Source organism: Pelophylax lessonae, assembly GCF_965119305.1.
Source record: "Pelophylax lessonae genome assembly, chromosome: 12".
NCBI lineage: Eukaryota > Metazoa > Chordata > Amphibia > Anura > Ranidae > Pelophylax > Pelophylax lessonae.
Window position 1 is genome coordinate 25,574,874 of NC_138779.1, and position 21,934 is coordinate 25,596,807.

The following is a 21,934-nucleotide window of genomic DNA, read 5'->3' on the forward strand; positions in this document are numbered from 1 at the left end:
CCAGTCTCCGGAGGGAATCATGCTCTGCTTCAGTATGTCACAGTACATGTTGGCATTCATGGTTCCCTCAATGAACTGTAGCTCCCCAGTGCCAGCAGCACTCATGCAGCCCCAGACCATGACACTCCCACCACCATGCTTGACTGTAAGCAAGACACACTTGTCTTTGTACTCCTCACCTGGTTGCTACCACATACACTTGACACCATCTGAACCAAATAAGTTTATCTTGGTCTCATCAGACCACAGGACATGGTTCCAGCAATCCATGTCCTTAGTCTGCTTGTCTTCAGCAAACCGTTTGCAAGCTTTCCTGTGCATCATCTTTAAAAGAGACTTCCTTCTGGATCGGCAGGCATGCAGACCAATTTGATGCGGTGTATGGTCTGAGCACTGACAGGCTTTCCCTCCCCCACCCCTTCAACCTCTGCAGCAATGCTGGCAGCACTCCTACTTCTATTTCCCAAAGACAATCTCTGGTTATGACGCTGAGCATGTGCACTCAACTGCTTGGTTTACCATGGCGAGGCCTGTTCTGAGTGGAACCTCTTCTGTTAAACCGCTGTATGGTCTTGGCCACCATGCTGCAGCTCAGTTTCAGGGTCTTGGTAAACTTCTTATTCTAGGCCATCTTAATGTAGAGCAACAATTCTTTTTTTCAGATCCTCAGAGAGTTCTTTGCCATGAAGTGCCATGTTGAACTTCCAGTGACCAGTATGAGAGAGTGAGAGCGATAACACCAAATTTAACACACCTGCTCCCGATTCACACCTGAGACCTTGTAAGACTAACGAGTCACATGACTCCGGGGAAGGAAAATGGCAAATTGGGCCCAATTTGGACATTTTGAGTTAGGGGTGCACTTACTTTTGTTGCCAGCGGTTTAGACATTAATGGCTGTGTGTTGAGTTATTTTGAGGGGACAGTAAATTGACACTGTTATACAATCTGTACACTCACTACTTTATATTGTAGCAAAGTGTCATTTCTTCAGTGTTGTCACATGAAAATATAAAATACGTACAAAAATGTAAGGGGTGTACTCACTTTTGTGAGATACTGTATATTAGCCTAAATCTGCCTTTGGGGATACTGCTGGTACGTGATTACGTCACAAAGATGGCCCTGGACTTCTTAGTCTGGTATGTGTTTTTCTTAAATTAATAGGTACAGTATTTGTTGTAGCTGCTGACTTTTTTAATTTTTGCTCAATTGGTGGAGGCTCCTGTTTAGGCATTTCAGCCCATTTGCCTAGGAGTATTGACCCATTTCACACATGTTTGTATTAGATATCTAAAACCTCTCTTAGAAAACATTAAAAAGGTTATTTTAGACTAGACGTTTTTTTGTTTTTGCACCACTTTAATGGTTGGTAAGATGATGCCATGTTGCCTCAATGTTTCAGGTTACATCAAGAATACAGAGAAGTTGAATTACGGTAAAGAGCGCCAGTACAAGCTTACAGTGACCGCCTACGACTGTGGGAAGAAAAGAGCTACAGAGGACATATTGGTCAAAATCAGCATTAAACCAACATGCAAAGCAAGCTGGCAAGGTGAGGAATTACCTGTCCTCTTACTTTTCACATCAAGATGCAGTTCTCTGTTTGGTTCTGTGTTATCGGTGTGCAACCCATTGAATCAGACACTGGCCACACAGACAGAAGCTGGTCACACATTTTACCTTGTACAATTCTGTCCTTCTGAACCCCCCCCCCCCCCACTTCTCATTTTAAATCCTACTGTCCCATTACTGCATATGTCATAGTGTTTTTAATCAGATCTAGTCTAATTATCCATTGGGATTGGATTGCATGGAATATCAGTCTGTTTTAGGGATGCACCGATATTCGGATCGGATATCGGCGCTGATATGGCCATTTTAGATGGATCGGGGGATCGGTAACATTGACCGATCCAATGGTCGATCCGAGTTTTGCTTGGTAACGGCTCAGCCATCCCTTACTTGGTGCAGTAGTAGTATGGGATGGGAGCCGCTACTTCCTGTATAGGTCCGGCTCACAGGCGGAGTGATATCAGATGCACTCCGCCTGTGAATGGAGGAGCCGTACACATGAAGCAGCGGCTTTGCTCTGTACTGCAGCCGCTTGCTTTGTGTAGCTCTGGATCGGTTCCGGTATCGGTATCGCCGATTTCACAACGTCCGATATCGGTATCGGTATTTGGTCCAACACAGTCGGATTGGTGCATCCCTAGTCTGTTTAGATGGAACAATTTCTGAATTTTAATTGATTTGAATTGTAGTGTTTATGGAGCTTCTGTCATAAAAATCCCACCTGTCAGTGTTTTGTTTTTATTTATTTTTTTTTCTAGATTGAATTCTACTTTACTAGCCTAGAAATGGTTCTAGGTTGTATTGGCTTAGGTGACTAGGGAAGGAAGGAAGGACTGGGGGTTATAGCAAAATTTTGTTTTTTAATGTATTTTTAAATTAATTACTTTTGGTTTTATATCCACATGGAGTTACATAATTTTTAATCTTTGGGCATCAGTGTCTTTGCCCACCTTTTTAAATTGATAGCTATTACATGAAGGGCATATGTGGGCACACACAGCGCCTAGGCTTTTTATTTTATTTTCTACATATTTGACCTGTGTGGACCCCGTTAGGTTGTAGAGTTCGTTAATCTTCTTTTCTACACATAGGACATGTGTGGACCCCTTTTAGAATGTAGTGCGGTTGCGGCTTTTGCCGATGATCTGCTGCTTTATGTTTCCAACCCTAGGATTTCTCTGCCAAACATAATTAGAATCTTCAAACAATATGGAGAGCTCTCAAATCTAAAAATCAACCAAACAAAGTCAGAAATATTAAGAATTAAAATGAGTACTCAGGAGGGGGATGGGTTAAAAACAGAATTCCCTTTCATATGGAGAAATGACGAGTTAAAATATCTGGGAATTAAACTAACACCAAAAATAGAACAACTATATATAGCTAATTTTATCCCATTATTAAATGATATAAAAACAGAAATAAATAGACTAATCTCAAGAGCCATATCATGGATGGGCAGAATAAATGTAATAAAAATGACGATCCTCCCAAAAATCTTATACAAGCTCCAAATGATACCTATTCAGATCCCAGAAGCATTCTTTAAAACACTAAAGGCACTAATAACTAAGTTTGTTTGGAAGCACAAAAAACCAAGGATTAAATACACTACACTAAGTAGAACTAAAAATCAGGGGGGATTGGCATTACCCGACATTAAAAAATATTACCAAGCCTCAATTATCTCACGGGTGATGGAATGGGGGAAAAAAGAAAGTAGGAAAAATTGGGTAAAAATGGAAGACACTTTAAGTGGCACTAAACTAGGTAAAATTATGTGGATTCCACCCAAATATAGAGAATTGAAAACTGATACACATATTATTACACGACAAGCACTAAAAATATGGGACTTAATATACAACAGAGGAAATTGGGAGTATAATTCATTATTAATACCACTACAAGACACAAAATTTTTTCCACCAGGGGAAGGAAAAGAGCACGGAAATTGGTTGGGAGATGGAGACAAAAGATTAAAAGATATAATGGAGAAGGGAAAAATAAATACTTTATCGGAGCTTAAAATAAAGAAAATCAATTGGAACTTGGATGAGTGGAGGTATCGTCAACTTAAACATTTTGTAGCATCCCTCCCCCAGCCAATAAGAGACATAAACGACCTTAACCCATATGAACAAATCTGCATCTCCGAAAAAAATAAGAATAATATCTCAAATATTTATAAAATCCTGAATAGCGGGGAGGGTCAGGGGAACCTCCCAATGCTGGAGAGATGGAAGAACGAATTAGGGGTTCAAAGGGGGGGATCCCAGTGGGATAAAAGTATTAGGCTGGCCCATAACTCGGCGATAGATAGCAATACGGCGGAAATGAATTACAAATTACTCTCCAGATGGTATAAAACCCCAGATAAAGTGGGGAGATACCACCCGGAGACCTCAAGATTTTGTTGGAGAGGCTGCCAGGAAATTGGAACAATGACACACATATGGTGGGATTGCCCTAAAATAAAGGTATTTTGGAAGGAGGTCCTCTCTTTAATTAAAAGAATTACTAATATAGAGGTCAAAGAGGACCCATGGGAATGTCTTTTTCATGGGACGACAATGCCGATCAAACTATATAAAAAAACCCTAATCCCCCATTTGCTTAACTCAGCGAAAAGCCTAATTCCACTAAATTGGAAAAAAACAGAAGCCCCATCAAATAAAGAATGGATATCACGGGTGGAGACAACAAGAAAATTAGAATTATTAAAACCCTGGGGAGAACAGGACCAAGAGTATGAAAATAGAATAGAGATTTGGGAAGTATGGCAAGAGTATAAAAAAGGAGAAATAAGGGCTCATTAAGTATCTTCCGCAAGGGGGGGGAGGGGGAGAGGGGAGGGGAGGGGGAAAAAGTAAGGGAGATGTATGCATATAGTTTAAATCCCCCCATTTAAGGAGGGATGATATTATTGTATTAATAAAGTTTTGTATGTTGAAAATCTTTAATAAAGAAAATAAAAAAAAAAAAAAGAAAAGAAAAAAAAAAAAAAAAAAAAAAGAGAATGTAGTGTGGTTTTTTTTTTTTTTGTATTCCTATTAAAGCTGGACTCTAACCTTACCATTGTGTTTCACAGTACATGCTGTTTGTAATGAAAATGCTTTGTCTAAAGTTACTGCACACAGTGAGCTTTTCAGCCTGCATTAGAAGCTGCAGCAAGTCATTCCCTTTTTTTAGTTCCCTTTTTCATTTCATGGCTGCAAAAGGTCAAGCATGATTTAGCCCTTACTTCTGCAGCCTACCATTTCTCGCCTGCCCCTTTCATTCATTGGATTTCAGTTATTTTAATCATGGAGGCTCACTTGTTGGCATTACTGAGGGCAGTCTGCCTAGAACCACTCCTTCAGACTGGCATCCGCCCATGAAGGTGATGTAATATTTGCATAACTCCTCTCAAGAGCCATCCAACTGCTTGCATCTGGCCTATGGGTACTTAGGAGGAGTACTGCGGCAGGTTGCTTTGAAGTTTTGTACAACACCCATCCAACCCTGCCCACTAGCCATCATCTGCTTGCAGTGCATAGAGAAGCACAGACACTCATTGATGACATAGCTGTGTCTAAAATAATGCGCTGAAAAAGGGAAGGTTTTATTTTCAAAAAATAGCATGTGGAGTGGGGAAGGGGGGGATCAGGGGGGCAAAATGTAAGCAGAATAAACATCAGCTTTCTTGTGCAACTGGGGTTTAAATAACAAATTGCTGCAGTTTGCCAGTTTTAAGGTTACGATGACATGCTGCCCTCTTCCTTTGTGAAATTTACAGGTTACAGTAAGAGAGTGGAGTATGAGCCTGGCACTGGGTCCCTGGCATTATTCCCTGGCATGCATCTGGAGACCTGCGATGAACCAATCACGTCAATTCAAGCAACAGTGCAGTTGGAAACCAGCCACATCGGCAAAGGCTGTGACAGGGACACGTACTCGGAGAAGTCTATCCACAGACTATGCGGTAAGAGTCTGAAGCTGCCATCTGGTGTCCTTGTATTAGATGAACCCCATAGCAGAGGTCATTTACACTGCAGAGATTGGAACATGATCAGTACGTAATCCAGCAAGAGGCATGATGGAGAGATGTCACATGAGGGGGGACACTGTACAGGAAACACTAGCTTTGTAGGCTGGTAAAATGTACTGAGAATTCCCTTATCCCCCCCCCAACCAAATAATTTTAGTTACAGCTGTAGAACCATGCACGTTATTTGGTTTAGTGTTAATGGACCATTTTGACCAGAACAATCCCTTGCTGCGTATTTAACTCACGTTTGTTACCGTGCTTTACGTTGCATATTAACACGTGTTGCATTAAGCCAGCCTATTGATTTAAATAGGTCCTTAAGGCTATATTTTTGCCAGTGCCATGTACCTCGGCATTTGGTAGCGTGTTACCAAAACAGTGGTTGAGTTGTAAATGAGGTGCATCAACACTCGTAATTGCCATTTGTGCAGAGTAGAGGTGTGAATGGTCCTCAAAATGCAAGGTCCAATTGATTAATAGAAACTCCAAACAATTTTTCCAAACATTAAAAAAAGTAAATGTATATATTTACCACCACAGCTTCTGCCTACAGTGTCTAGGTGAGGGTGACGACATGGGCCATCTGGTGAGATCCCGGGAAAGTGGAGTATCGCAAATCTTGCCAAAAGATGGTCCCATGATGTGCTGAATGAAGTGTGTTCTAAAATTGGAACACTCCATTTTTACAGGATCTGGCCAGCAGGCCTGCGATTTAACCCTTACCTAGATGACATGGGTGGAATTTAGACTATAAAGGAGTTGTATACCCCCCCCCCTTTTTTTTTTTTTTTCTAAAGAATTTGATATACATATATATATATAGATATAGATATATATAATTTTTATGCAACATTTTTTCATGGAGTGGCAGGTGTCTACAGAGAATAAACGACTTTCCCGATCTGATGCGAGGTCTGCATTAAAGGATAAGTTCATCTTTTAAAATAAATTAAAAAATGCACAACTTTTTGCAGGCTACAAAATGTGCATTTTTTTTTTTTTTACTAGGAGCCTGGAAAGCACTGCATCTGCGATCTGCAGATCGTGGGTGCAATGCAAGGCTACAGCAGGCTGTCCGTGTAAGCTGTCTGCTTGTACCTCATATGGGCAGGCAGTTACACAATGGCAGGAAGCATCAATGAACTACCTAGAGCGCTCATTGGCGCTCTGGTAGTTCATTGAGAACTAAAAGTCAACAGCTGCAAAGTACGTTTTGGTACTTGTAGTTCTCCCATTCACGGAACGAATAATTTGACCTGGGTGGGAGGAGCCCCGCATGGCCGCATTTTTTATTTTATTTTTTTTAATTGTGACAGCGGGTGCAGGGAGAAGATTCCGGCCTGCTGTCACAACTGGGGAGGGGGTGTTGCTGCAACCGTAACCTGTTACATTCTTAATATGGGTGTAATGTTTTACGAAAGGTAAACCTATCCTTTAAATGTTGAAATAGCGTGAGTACAAGTGAAAAAATAAATTAAGAAATTAAAAGGTCAATCTACTGATTTTTCAGGTATTGGTAGAGCGTTAAACCTCCTGAAATTCTCAAATATTTCCCGGGGACTCTGTTAGTGAAACATCTATGCTGATTTTCCAGGGTCGGTTATGCCCACACCACATAAAAACATAAAGAAAGATTCTCCTGAAAAATCCTTTCTGATATGATTCTGGGCTTTTCCTGACACTGTCATTTTCCTTGTATCTAGGTGCTACTGCCAACACCGCTGAACTGCTCCCGCCTCCCAGTAGCGCCACCAACTGGACCATGGGGCTCTCAACCGATAACGGCCACGACAGTGACCAAGTGTTTGAATTTAACGGCACCCAGGCAGTGAAGATCCCCGAAGGCATTGTGACTGCTGATCTTAAAGATCCCTTTGTGATCTCTGTTTGGATGAGACACGGACCAGGTGGCCGAGAGAAGGAAACCATTATGTGCAATTCTGATAAAACAGGTAAGGGGCACTTTTGCTCACTTCAGAACGTGTTATTTTTACCCTGGCTGTATACAGGCATGGAATCACTTAGTCCAAAAGATAAATAGATCACTTCTAACGGAAAATGTTATGAGATTTCAAAAATATAGCACAGTAATTTTAATACCTGAAGTGGTTTGATTTATGGCCCTGGCAGTATTTGTATGAGACAGCAGGATGAATATTTTGTTAAATATGTCAGATTATAAGAAACTCTGGTGTATGGAGACTTAAAGGGCAACTTTGATGAGAGCTGATTGAGGAGGCTTGTGCTTGTGTAACACTTCACCTCTGGCGCCCCTGATCCAATAATTGGCCAGGCTAGTTTATGCCTTTCAGGACCTGTGAGCCTCCGACTTGGCCTCAGACTTTCTCAGTAAGGTTATAGATCTGAAACCTACTTATACTGTATTGGAGAAAGAAGCAAGCCATTGGACCTGGAAAGACTATTAACTGAGATTTTACAATGGTTAATAGGACATAAAGTGTTTTGCAGTGTACCCCCCTGCCTGTGTGCTTGACTAAATAACGTAGCTAGTGTATTTTTAAGAATGACAGCCATTTTTAGATCCTTTTTCCATTGTGTTGGTAGCGAAATATACTAAAGAAAAGAACAATATATATAAATACAATAATATAAAATGAGAAATATTTTATATATACAGCCATTAAAAACATTATAATGGTTAAAGTAATACTAAAGTCTGTCTTTTTTGTTATATTTACCTGCTTCGTCTAGTTGGCTTTACACAGAGCAGCCCGGATCCTCCTCTTCTCAGGTCCCTCTTCAGCTCTCCTGGCCCCACTCAGACACCGAGTCGCGGCTTGGCCCTGTCCCCTCTCTTTCCTCATTGGCTCACTGACTTTAATTGACAGCAGCAGGAGCCAATGGCGCCCACTGCTGTCTCAGCCAGTTTCGGACAGTCGAGTGTCTCGTGCGTCATTGCTGGAGCAAGATGGGGCTCAGGTAAGTATTAGGGAGGCTGACTGCACGCAGGTTTTTTAGCTTAATACATAGAATGCATTAAGATAAAAAAAACCTTCTGCCATTAGAACCACTTTAAAATCAATTGCATATGCACATTAAGGGAATCCGCACCATCCGGCAGGTGCTATGTGGCACACTCGGTATTACAAAGCCATATTCCCATGTAATAACAAAACACAATAGTACAATGTACATTGTGTTGGTTACAAAGCACATGGCTCTATGAAAATGTCTGAGACCTTAAAGTGATGCGGCGGGAGCTGCATACTAAAGGTTTTTTACCTTTTATGCATTCTATAAAACCTTCAGCCTTTAGAACCACTTCAAACCGTACGGACAATATTTGTTGGATACAAAGCATAAATGTTGCTGGAGAACTACAGCTCCTAGCTCAGCATGTCATTTATGGTTTCCCCTATGTTAACATGTTATCTTTAAACACTCACTGTAGTTTGTTGGTTTTTATTTTATCACCTGTACACGTTCTAATAACATTACATTGATCAATCAGTGTAAATAGACTTTGGCTTTAAACTATCAATATGCCATGAAGCCAGTATTGATTTCCATTCTCCATGACATGTAAAGAGCATCAGAGCCCAACATATTGCCTTACATTCATTATCCCTATGACCTTAAACCTGCCAATAATCCTCAATGACACATGACATACTCCTCCTATCACTCTGCATAATAAAGATGGTCCACCAATCCTCAGCGGTGGTGGGAGCTTGTTAAAGAGGAGCAGTGTGAGGCCACCATCAGACAGTACAATGGCATACAACCTTGCCTGTAGATCTGCATTTTCCGGTCATTCATTGCATTTGTGCACTTCTGGGATTTGCCACAATTGCTGACTCGGCCTGATTGTGAATACAGCACTGACGTGTTTGAATACTGGTGGTGATTACTCACTTGACCTCCAGAAGATTTAACCCCCCCTTCATGACCAGGCCATTTTTGCGATACGGCACTGCGTTCCCTAAACTGACAATTGTGCAGTCATGTGACGCTGTACCTAAATACCATGTATGTCCTTATTTTCAAACAAAAAGAGCTTTCATTTTGGTGGTATCTGATCAACTCTGCGGTTTATATTTTTTGCGCTATAAACAAAAAAGACAGATAATTGTGAAGGAAAAAAAATAAATATATATGTATATGTGTGTGTGTGTGTATGTATATATATATAACTTTCTGCTATAAAACGCATCCAATAAAAATATTGAAAAATTTGAATTTCTTCATAAATTTAGGCCAATATGTCTTCTGGTCCATATTCTTGGTAAAAAAAAAAAATCCCATGTGTATATTGATTGGTTTGCACAAAAGTTACAGCGTCGACAAACCTTTGGGATATTTGTATTTATTTTTACTAGTAATGGCGGCGATCAGTGACCTATAGCGGGATTGTGATCTTGTGGTGGACATTCTGACACTAACTGACACGTTTTGGGAACCAGTGACACTAATACAGTAGTCCGTGCGAAAAATGTGCGCGGTCGCTGTACTAATGACACTGGCTGGGAAGGGGTTATAATCAAGTGCGATCAAAGGTTAACGGTGTGCCTAACTAGTGTTTTACTACACTGTGTGAGGTGCTTTTAGAAGGGGAAGAGGTGAAATGTATTCCCTGCTTTGAATGGACACAAACTTCATCCCTACCCCCCCCCACCCCGTCAGAATGGCGATCTGCCTTGTTTACATAGGCAGAGCGCAGTTCTGCGTCTCTGCCTGACAATTGGCGGGTGCCGCAGACATCGAGTACCTGGCACCCGCTGTGTGGAAGTGCAGGATCACGTGTGTATATGTGTCTATGTATGTGTGTGTGTGTGTGTGTGTGTGTGTATGTATATATATATATATATATATATATATATATATATATATATATATATATATATATATGCATGCGTGTGTGTGTGTGTGTGTGTGTGTGTGTGTATATATATATATATATATATATATATATATATATATATATATATATATATATATATATATATATATATATATATATATATGTGTATATATAATATATTAATGTGTGTGTGTATGTATGTATATATATAATATATTAATGCATGTATATGTGTATATGTATGTATATATGTATGTATATATATATATATATACATATACATATACATATACATACAAGTGATCTTGCGCCCTGTAGCAGTAAAACTGCTATAGGGCGGTCGGCAAGTAGTTAAAGCCCTTTCACCCAGACATTACATATCTGCCTTGTTGAACGCACTTATTGCCTCCCCTTGAAGTCCTACCCACCCCAGTCCTCACAAGCAACACCAGTAAGGGATTGGCCACGGAGCTTATTTATTTTATTTTTTTAAAAACCTGTACACGTGGTTAAACCCATGAGCCATTTTCGCAATGACCGAAGCCTGCCAGAAAAATTGCAAATACTTTTCATGACTTCGCCCTGTCTTTCTACTAGGATGGGACAACTGTTAGGAAGAACAACCCCCTAGCAGTACTGAAGGGGAGTAGTGTCCCTTTCTGAGGGCCACACGTTTCCTGTTGCAACCACTGAGATCATTCAAGGCGACAGGAGAGAGAGAGAGTGCACTGCGCATGTGCGGCCCTTGGGAATTCTGTCATTGGGAAAATGGGCTGCAGATATGTTGGTGGAAGAGAGGCATAGCTCAGGGTGATGCTTTGTGTATACTGACTGCATAGAACATTTTTATTACAAAGGGGAACTGACCCTTTAACCACTTTTCTACCATGGTACACTTATGAATGGCAGTTCAGCGGCCCTTTACCCACTGCCACTTCTGAATGGCACTGGACAAAAAGCCATTGGGCAGCCAATTCGCTGGGTGATTGCTGTGCTGTGTACTCAGCCGTCATTAGACGGCGGCTCCCTGTTGAACCAGCCAAATTTTGATCCATGTATGGCTGGCTTAACTCCTTCACTGTATCACCGGTTTGTATGTAGTGCACTATTCTCAAGCTCTGTATTTAACCCCCTCAGTACTGGCTTGTTCATTTTTTTTTTTTTAAATTGTCAAATAATGAGATCACCTTGGGCTGCCTACTTTCCAAAAAAGGGCTATTTTGTGGGGTTGTGTACCATTCTGGCATTTCTTTTAACAGAGTAAGGTTTTTTTTTTTTTTTTTTTTTTTTCAGAACTTTTGATCTTTTTTTTTCCCCTTTTTTATAGTAAAAAAAAAAATCACAGCAGTTAACTACGGTACTTGCCTACAGGGTACTTTTACCCTTTTCCTGCCCAGGCCAATTTTCAGCTTTCAGTGCTGTCGCACTTTGAATGACCATTGCGCAGTCATGCAACGTTGTACCCAAACAAAATTTTTATCATTGTTTCGAGACGGAGCTTTTTTTATTTTTTTTTTGGTGGTGTTTACCACTAGGTTTTTTAGTTTTTACTAAAGGACTGAAGAAAACATATTTTTTTCTTAGTTTGTTATAAAATTTTGTAAATAAGTAATTTTTCTCCTTCACTGATGTGCGCTGATTAGGCTGCACTGATGAGGCGGCACTGATCAGGCACTGCGAGAGTGGGACGAAATCTTATGGCCTTATCCTAGAACCAGAGAGTTGCCGCCCGATCGTAATTTGACAATATGTTAGGGGGGTTTGGGACTTTAAATGAAATGCATGATACAATCAGATCATGCGTCTCTATCCCTGTAATTGAATAAAAAAGGAAAAGGTTGGGACTTTGACAATACGTTGAGCGGAAGGTGGTAAAATAGCACCTAAAGAAAGCTCTATCTCTCTCCTAAAACTCATTTGGGTCCAGTGCTGCAGAACAGGGTGATTGTCAGTCAAGCAATCGCAGCACTCTAAAAAGGCCTAGTGATGAAGGGTTGTTTAAGGCGAGACACACACTTGGCTAAGGACACGTATTCACCTATGCGTTTTAACGCATGTGTGCAGTTTTATTTATTTTTTTTAATGGTCAAAAAGTTCACAGTGGTTCATTGTCATGCATTGGCCAAAGAGAGGTACTGTATTTTCTGGCGTATAAGACTACTTTTGAACCTCAAAAAAATTTTGAGGTTATATGCCGAGTATAATATCTCCAAGGTAAGCTAAGTATAAGTATTACCGGTAGGTGTAATCTCTCAAATACATACATACGGTATACCGGTACAGGATTCCCACACAGCCAACGTCTTGAGATTACATCTACTGGTAATATTTATACTTAGGGTACGTTGGAGATATTATGAGAGATTACATGTATTACAGTACTTGGGGTACCTTGGAGATCTATGAGAAATTTGATGTTTTTCAATGGTGTTGCCTTGCTTCGGAAGGGGGGTAGTCTTATACGGCGAGTATAGCCCAAAACCTATGTTTTAACTTTAAAATTAGGGGGGTCGTCTTATACGCCCAGTCGTCTTATACGCCGGAAAATACGGTATATCCATTTCTGATCTATGGACGTGTGTTACAGGGGAATCCAGTTTATAATGCAATAAACCAAAATTGCAGAAAAAAGTAGATGTATGGGCATAAAACCATGCTGAACAACACTACAGAGGTTACATACTGTGAAAAAGCTAACAATAACGTCTCATATAGATTTATGTGGAAGTGCCCCCCAAGCACAGAAATTTAGGTATTTGAAGGGGTTACTCTACCAAGAAGCATCGTATCTCTGGGGAATATGTGAGAATTGTTCGCTTGCGTTTCCAGATTTGCACATCTACTGCAGTCATTAGTAAGTGATCTCCCTTTCACTGCGGGAATATGGAGAGTCCCAGGGTGGTCTGGAACACCCAGAATGCCAAATTGGGTTGAATTCCAGTTGATCTCCTGGGAGGGGGAAGGGGGAGGGGTCAGGAGAAGGTCAAAGGGTTTTATTTGAAAATGTGCTTAAGGCCCCTTTTACACTTGTGCGACTTAAACGATTTTACTGTGACTTTGTTGCTGCAATTTTAATGCGAGTTTGACTGGGCTTGAATGTCTTTGTACCTCAAGACACATCAAAATCGTGCCAAAGTAGTGCAGGGACTACTTTGAAGTCGGTGCAAATTCAAGTCGCACATATATGAATGGTACTCATTGGAAACAATGGAGAACGACTTGTCATGTGACTTCAAGTCGCACCAATATGAATGGTACTCATTGGAAACAATAGAGAATGACTTGTCATGCGATTCAGTCCCAAATCACATGAAAAGTCACACAAGTGTAAATGGGGCCTAAAGTGATTGTAAAATCTTGTGTTTTTTTTTTTTTTAAATACCGTATGCAGTGGTTTTGCACAGGGCAGCCTGTATCCTCTTTTCAGGTCGGTCCCTCTTCGCTGCTCCCTCCCTCCTGTTGAGTGCCCCCACACTATTCTCTACATTTATTCTAAGTGCTGAACAATAAAGCTAAAGTTAGTCTGAGAGTTGCAAAAAAAAAAAAAAAAGGGGATGGGGAGCTATAGTTACACTCTGCAGGGCTCAGTGAGGAGAGCTTTGAGAACTGATTGGAGGGAAGGGACACACCCCTCTTCACACAGGAACAGAGCTGAGGCTGACAATCCTCTGGAGCTCCTTCCCCTGTCACCATTTTTCCTCTTGGTGTCAGGAAAACATATCAGAAGTGAGTCCTACTGATAGCAGAAGGAGGAGGCAGCTGACACTTAGTGCTCTGGATTACGACAAGTACACATTATAGAGGTATATGCTTTGTTCACATTTCATGTCTGAGGTTTAGAGCCACTTTAAAGGAACTACCGTATTTAAAAAAGCAGTATACCTGAAGAGGAGGTGAAGACCTGCATTCATTGATTGGCTCTTTAACGCAGCAGCGATTAAAGTCCAAATCTTAGATGCTGAAACTAGCAATGAAAAGTGACCTGCGGGTTTAGTGATTATCTTTTCCTAAACAAAACTGCTTTTTACTGAGAAGAAGGGATGAAGTCTTTAGAAAATGTTTTTGTTTCTACACAAGCACAGAGGAGGCATTGATCGGCAGTATGTCATCTTAGAAACATAGAGGGATCTGTTGTGTGCTAGAGAAGTGAAAGCCAGCCAGATAGTATCTCTTCTCAATGTCAAGAGCTTTTCACCTCTGTCCTGGCAGTGCACTGTAAGCCGAGCTGTAAGAATCAATGGCCATTAATTGGTTAACACTTTTAGGGTTTAAAATATTCACAGCATTTTCAAGCAGGCAGAAGCCTATTCACAGGAAGCCACTGAGGACCTGCAGTCTGCTCACATAATTTCTAATAAAAACATCTTTGCCATTCTGAAGTTTCCCTTCAACCACTTTGCATATTATTTTATATATACTGTAAATCTGTACTTACCAAATATGCTGCAGAAGTCTCCCTCCACTAAGTCTGGCTGCAGCCATTTTAACTGGGCAGCTGAAGCTGCTGACTGTTCACTTCCTGGATATACAGAGACACACACCACTGCTTGCCTGCACATTTCTCCCCTCTTGATGAATACTCATGGATCTCTGCAGTCTCCTGTTATCTCTGACCTCATCCAGCTCTGCAGCTCTTCTTGACCCTCCTATGACTCATCCCTCCCTCCCTTGCTGGCAAACTCTCACAAGAGTGAGAGAGAGAGCTGGTCATGATGTCAATAGCCTAGGCTTATTACCAGACAAGAAAGAGGAAGTGGGCTGTATAAGGTATTTACTGGAAGTAAAAAAATGTTTTATTATCCAAAGTTAAAACAACAAGGGCAGAAGATTTATTAGATGGAAAGATGAAAAAATGACTGAAGAGCCGCTTTAATGGAAGCCCGCTCTAGTTAGATAGCAGATTGTTGTTTTGCAATAAGAGATTTTAAATCATTCCTATGAACATTCATTTGGGCAATTTTTTTATTTTATTTTTTTAAACTAGAGCAGACAAAATCTGGTGCAGCTGTGCGTGGCAACCAATCAGCTTCTATCTACAACGTGTTCAGTTCAGCTGTGATATGAAAGCTGGAATGATTGGTTGCCACACACAGCCGCCCCAGATCCACTGTGTGTTCAGTTCAGCTTTGATATGAAAGATGGAAGCTGATTGGTTGCCACACACAGCCACCCCAGATCCAGTGTGTGTTCAGTTCAGCTTTGATATGAAAGATGGAAGCTGATTGGTTGCCACAAACACCCGCGCCATATCCAGTGTGTGTGCCCGTGCGTGTGTGTTTTTTTTTTTTTTTATCATTTATGGCTCATACCAGCAACCAATCACAGTACATGCAATGAATAAGTAGGAAGTACAGATACCCGCAATAAAGAATGAGTCATTGGAAAGTAGTTTCATGGTAGGTCAACAGTTTTTCTATAATTTAGGAGATTTTATTGAAAAAGAATGGATAGAATAAAGGTCTGTGGTTCCAGACAGAGGAAACAATGCACATTATCCGGAACAAATACAGACTTTCTCTCCCAACAAATCTAGTTATTCCATAGTGCTACAGTAATGTAAGACTGACAGTAAACCAGTAGCATGCCAGAGGGTGAACTATTGCTTTTCATTAATCATAAAGTAAATAAAGATGTAAACATATGTATACCAAAGGCATACATTATCTAGTGAAAATTCTGTCCATTACCAGATCAAGTGGACTTATACTCAGGGTATCCAGCTATGGACCCCAGAGGTTCTCAAATGTATGGGGGCAACCCCTATGTTGATATGTTTTTCCATTCTACGAGTGACCCCCACACATTGCAGCCCCTGAGAACTTTTTCTAAAGCTTTCCTGATAAGTCAGGTTTCTTGTCTGATGCCATCCTTCACTCAACAAAAATGTAGGCTGTCCACCTATCATCACACAAATCTGCGTAACTTTACTTTGAGAGAGTTTATGCTTTAGACCAGCCTTTCTCAACCAACACAAAGGAACCCTTGAAATAACTTTCCAGTCTGAGGGAACCCCTGCTAAAAGTGACTATAACTACAGCTCATGATGCGTTAGTGTGATGGTCAGTGGGAAGAATGCTTCGTACACTTGTGGTCATTGGGATGAATTACCCCCTTACACATAGCAAAAAAGATCAATGGTTTCAGTGGGAACTTATCTAAAAGGCAGAAGATGCTCTTTGCTCAAGGAACCCCTAGCACCCTCTAGAGGAAACCTGGGGCTCCATGGAACCCTGGTTGAAAAACCCTGCTTTAAAGCGGTAGTATACTCAGCACTTCGATATCTGTAAATGCAATCTAAGCCAGTAACATTTAATTTTCAATCAAATAGCATGTAATCATTGTACTACACATTTTCCTTACAATTGTATTTTCTTCCGTTCCGGGATGTCTTCTTTCGTGTTGTGCGCCGCCATCCTTGCTTTGGTTTCCGTCTGCTGAGCATTGCAGTATTTCCGCCCACATTATGTGTAGTGTTCGGAAATCCTGCGCACGTGCAGTAGACATTGAAACCAAGCCTCGTTTTGGTTTCATTAACCATTCTGACAGCCAATAGGAGGCTGTCCACTATCTCCCTTCTCGTTGTCTTCTCTCTCCACTAGCACTCCCCTGTGACGTAGCAAGTCACATGGGGTAGTGGAGAGATTTCTTCATGGGGACGGTCGGAGTCTTGCGTGAGCATGGGGCTGACGTCCAGCAGAGGAAATGACGCAGCCCCGGCATAGACCCTGCATTTTTGCCGGCAGCATCATTAGCTTGCCGGAAAATCAGGGTCAAATGCGCGGGTGACGTCATTGACCCGAACAAACAAAATATACAGAGAACGGCAGAAGTGACAGGCAAGAGAAAAGGTCAGTGATGTCAAACGGACAAATATGATTTAGATTGTGCAAAGTGCCGAAAATGAGTATACTACCGCTTTAAGCAATACCTAGGCAAGTGGTCTAAGTCCAGGCAGTTACTCCTCTATAGTATTTCACAAAGGGAAATTTGAAATGTTCATTTTTCTGGACCTGATCTACAGGGGTAAGGTTTACCTCCTTTGCCCAAAGTTATTCTGATGTTTTACTTATAATGTAAGTGCTGCTATTAAAGTATCTAATTGTCTTTGCCTCCTGGCTTACTGTTTTACTCTGCTCAATTTGTAGACATGAACCGACACCACTACTCTATGTACATCCACAACTGCAAAGTGGGCTTCCTGTTCCGTCAGGAGCCCACTGAGGAGAAGACCTACAAGCCTGCTGAATTTCACTGGAAGCTCAATCAGGTAAGTGATGGATCTAGATCTAGAATATTATATATTTTTTTTTTTTGTTGGTGATATGTATATGTACACATGGATCACCAGTGTTCTGAAGATTATATTTTCCATATGGTTGTGCAAGGGTACTTTTTCCCATATGTTCGCTAGAGGTCATATATTTCTTTGATGAGGAGTTTATAGAATGTGTTTGTGTCGGATGGAATTGTCTCAAAGCATTTTCTTCCTTTTCAGTCCACTGTGATAATGGCAGGTACCTGCTGGCCCACTGATGCTAGGGTATTATGGGTGGAGAGATATTAAATCCGACCCTACATGACAAAAATTAGATTTCTCTTTCTTTCGTTGACGGACACAGCTCTTGATCTTCTTAACTATTTGCATATACTGCCCCCTACAGGAGTAGGGCACTAGGCAGAAAAAAAGTCTGGCCACGCCTGTGGGCAGTCCCAGGAGGGTATACTCCCACTCGCTGCTATAGGTACTTGCTGGAATCTCTGGTCCTGGCAATTTTTTCTTTTTAGATGGAAGTTTTTCTCCTGGTTTTTTTTCCCTGTGAGATCTACAATCAACTGCTGGACTGGGCAACGAGCTGGATAATCTAGATCCAGTTGCCCCACCCCCCGAGCACGTGCAGACCTCAGCTCCATGCTAGGTCGGCCATGACCGGAGGTGGGCTGGCCTGTGAGTTAAACGCCTTGTGAGGTCGCATATGAACGGGTTTCGGCCCGAGTCGCAGTGTTCCTCCTCCTGGCCGACTACCCCCCATTTTGATGGCAAGGAGATTCTTTCTGGAGGGGTGACTTCTTTCTGGAGGGGTGCCCGCCTGGTTCCTGGTATGATGAGTAGCCCCCCCCCCCCCTCCCCTGGAGGGTTTGTGAGTGGATACGGGTCCCTCCTTGGGATGGTCGGACCCCTGGGTTCCCCTCCTTCCCGTCAGGCATCCCCTCCCTCATCTGTCCCCCCCCCCCCCCCCACCCCTCTCAATTTAAGCTGGGGCTGTGTGTGTGTGGTCTGGTCCACCTCCTGGGGTGAGGTCAGGGCGCTATACTGGCGATTGGGGGGGGGGGTGCGCCTAGGGGGTGGGAATTGTACCTGGTGGGGTCTCCTGCCTGGGCCTGTCCTTGAGGCCTAGAGATCCCTCCTGGGTCCCTGGGAGGCTCGGGTGGCTGCCATTTTGCGGTAGCTAGTATGTGTGCTCTATGCAGGGCAGCCATGTTTGTGTAGTCCAGTGGCCATTTTGCGGTGGTTTTCCATTGAAAATAGTGGCGCCCATTACAGTGGAGCCCTGTGGGCGGCGATTTTGACGGTGGGAGCCACTCCTCATCCCCTGGTGCGGACTCCTGGATCTTTTGTCGTGAGTGGAGTTCAGATTATCTGGTGGCTGCAGGTACCTGTTTCTGTTGGGTGATGAGTCTGGTGGGGTCCCTCTCTGCTGAGGATCGCTTGGTGCTTTTTGCCTGGCGACTGGTTGGTGCTGCCAACGCAGTGGGGGTTGTCCCTTTGCAGTGTTTTACACTTTTTGTGGGTTCCCCCCTGGTGGCTCATGAAGTCTTTGGAGCACATTTCCCCACTTAACCCCCTCTCTGAAGCTGTGGGGCCCTCCGGGTCCTAACCATCTATCGATGCACTGTGACCATTTCCAGATGGATCAGACAGACGGTGATTCAGGCCTATTCCATCAAGGGTCAGGTTTCTCCTTGCCCTGTCAAGACGCACTCTACTCGAGCGCTCGGTGCCTCCTGGGCCTTCCATCATCCGGCATCAGTGACGCAGGTTTGCAAGGCGGCCACCTGGTCGTCGATGCACACTTTTACACAGTTCAATAAAGTGGATGTGTTGGCATCTGTGGATGCTTTCTTTGGCTGCAACGTTTTTACAATCTGCTGCTTAGAGGACCTGGTCCTCTATGAGGGTGTATTGTTTTTTTCAGATGAGCTCCAGTTGTTTTGGTTGAGCTCCTGTTTACCTGGTTGGCTATAGTTAACCTTTAGAATTTCTTTTTCGCTGCTCCTACCCCTCATGTTTAACACTGCTTTGGGACGTCCCAATGGTTATGAATACCAGGAGCTGTGTCCATCAATGAACGATAGAGAAAATGGGATTTTTAACTTAGCGTAAAATTCATTTCTCTTTCTCCTCTTCTCGGTTCCCTCTCTGGTATTTTGGCCCCTCCCTCATGTTGAGTGCCCCCACAGTAAGCAGCTTGCTATGTGGGCACCCGAGCCTAGCCGAAGCGCCTTGTGTCCATTCCGACATGGAGCCGCAGTTCAGGCCCGCCCCCTCTCTCTCCTCATTGGCTAACCGACTTTGATATCTGCGGTAGCCAGGGTCTCGGTCAATCAGAAGGGAGACCCCCGGATGGCTGAGACACTCGTGGACATCACTGGGTCGGGAGGGGGCTCAGGTAAGTATTAGGGAGGCTGCTGCACACAGGTTTTTTTTATCCTAATTGATAGAATGCATTGCAATTCCTTTAGGTGCATCCTAGATCTCCTGACACACTGCCTCTGTCAGGGTCTGTAAAATTTGCATTTTTTGCGTTGTTCATGTCAAGCAGTCAGATTTCTTCTTTCATTTTCAGACATTCCTTAGGAAAACGCCTATTGGAAGCGGAGAGTTGTTTTGGGTAGCAAGGGCTCTTTATTTTTATATCCAGGTGATGCTAGTGACTTGTTACAATTTAAAGAACCGCGTGCCCATGCAGGGCTTTGCCCACACAGCGGCATCAATTATTCACAGAGTTCTGTGAATGGATGAACTACAAGTACAGTCGGCCACCGTGGCCAGTGGTTTGTAGCTGTCAGTGAACTGCGAGGGCGCTGGTGAGCGCTCTTGTAGTTATTTGATCCTTCCTGCAATTCAGTAATTGCCTGCTCGTATCAAAGGTACGGCCAGACAGTGTACCGAGTCTGCAAGATCCTGGCATTGCACCTGTGATCTGCAATGCTTCCTCGACTCCAGTTTTAAAAAAACAAAAAAATAAATAAATGCACATTTTGTTTATCTGCAAAAAGATGGGCATTTTGTAGTTTTTTTTTTTTTTTTTTTTTTAATGAAAATCGAGCGTATCCTTTTAAATATTGGACTTACTGTTGTTTTTACTATCTCACTTTCCAAAATGCTTTAATTTTGTGGTGCACCGAAATGAAAGTTTTGGTGCAGAAACCGAAAATTCAGGATGCACTTAACCATAACCGAAATTGAAGGTTTTTTTGTGAAGAAAAAATAAAAATAAAAAAAATAAATATTTATTTATTTATATATATATATATATATATATATATATATATATATATATATATATATATATATATATATATATATATATATATATATATATATATATATATATATATATATATTTTTTTTTTTTTTATTATAACTAATTGTATTGTATTTGACTTTTTAATTAATATGAATTTAAATTTCAATATTTTTTATTAGTTTCAGAATAAAGGATATACAAATGAACAAACTGTAGAACAAGATATCAAAAGCCTTTCAAAACAGTAGTCATGGTGCTCGGTTAATAAACCAGTACCATAAAGATCTGCAATTGGTGGAACTCCTCAGTGTAGACTGTATCTGTGCTGGCCAGCCTGTGCCCCGCCGCTCCCCCTCCGACACCCCAACGGGAACATACTGCGCCACGAGGGAGAGAGAGACCCGCCCGACCCCCAGCCCATAATACCATAACATTCTGTGAAGGTGTTCACTGCCTTCTGTCCAAGCAGGGATGCTGCTTGTTTGCCAATTATTAACAGTGACTGTGAGATGTAGTAGCAGAGGACCTGCGTTGGTCCATTAACATCCATGTCCGTAATAAAACATATGAGAGAGAGAATGAAGCGATTGTAAAAAATATATGGAAGAGGAAGGATAGAAGAAAGAAAAATATCATGAATTTAAATGAATATGAATTTATTGTCGGCCATTATCGGCACCTTTTGAAGCAGTGTTAAAAATCCTGCTTGCTGCATTTTTGGTGCAGATTCGGCAAACTGCACCAAAAAAGCACCTCCCCATTGAAATTCATTAAAGACGCAGCAAGAACTAATCAAAAATGCACACGTGTTGCAGGACTTATGAAAAACATCGCAGCAAATCGCAGCCGTTTTTGGCTGCCATTATCGGCACTTTTTTCTTTTTTCTTTCTGCACAACACTGAAAACCCTATTTTCGGCAGCCCAAATTTGGCGCATCAGGACTTAAAATCTTGCATGCCAATAAGGGAGCAGCAACA

The 21,934-nt window shown here is 41.9% G+C and overlaps 1 protein-coding gene across 4 annotated transcripts in view; it reads left to right on the top strand.

Annotated features, from left to right (window-relative positions):
- Window positions 1–21,934, top strand: part of CLSTN1 (calsyntenin 1) — a 191,454-nt gene that overhangs the window by 116,876 nt on the left and 52,644 nt on the right. For all 4 annotated transcript variants that reach the window (XM_082274509.1, XM_082274511.1, XM_082274510.1 and 1 more), the window contains 4 exons: window positions 1,406–1,555; window positions 5,354–5,539; window positions 7,309–7,557; window positions 17,573–17,694. In XM_082274509.1, coding sequence (XP_082130635.1) covers window positions 1,406–1,555; window positions 5,354–5,539; window positions 7,309–7,557; window positions 17,573–17,694 — 707 coding nt within the window. The remainder of the gene's footprint in view (window positions 1–1,405; window positions 1,556–5,353; window positions 5,540–7,308; window positions 7,558–17,572; window positions 17,695–21,934) is intronic.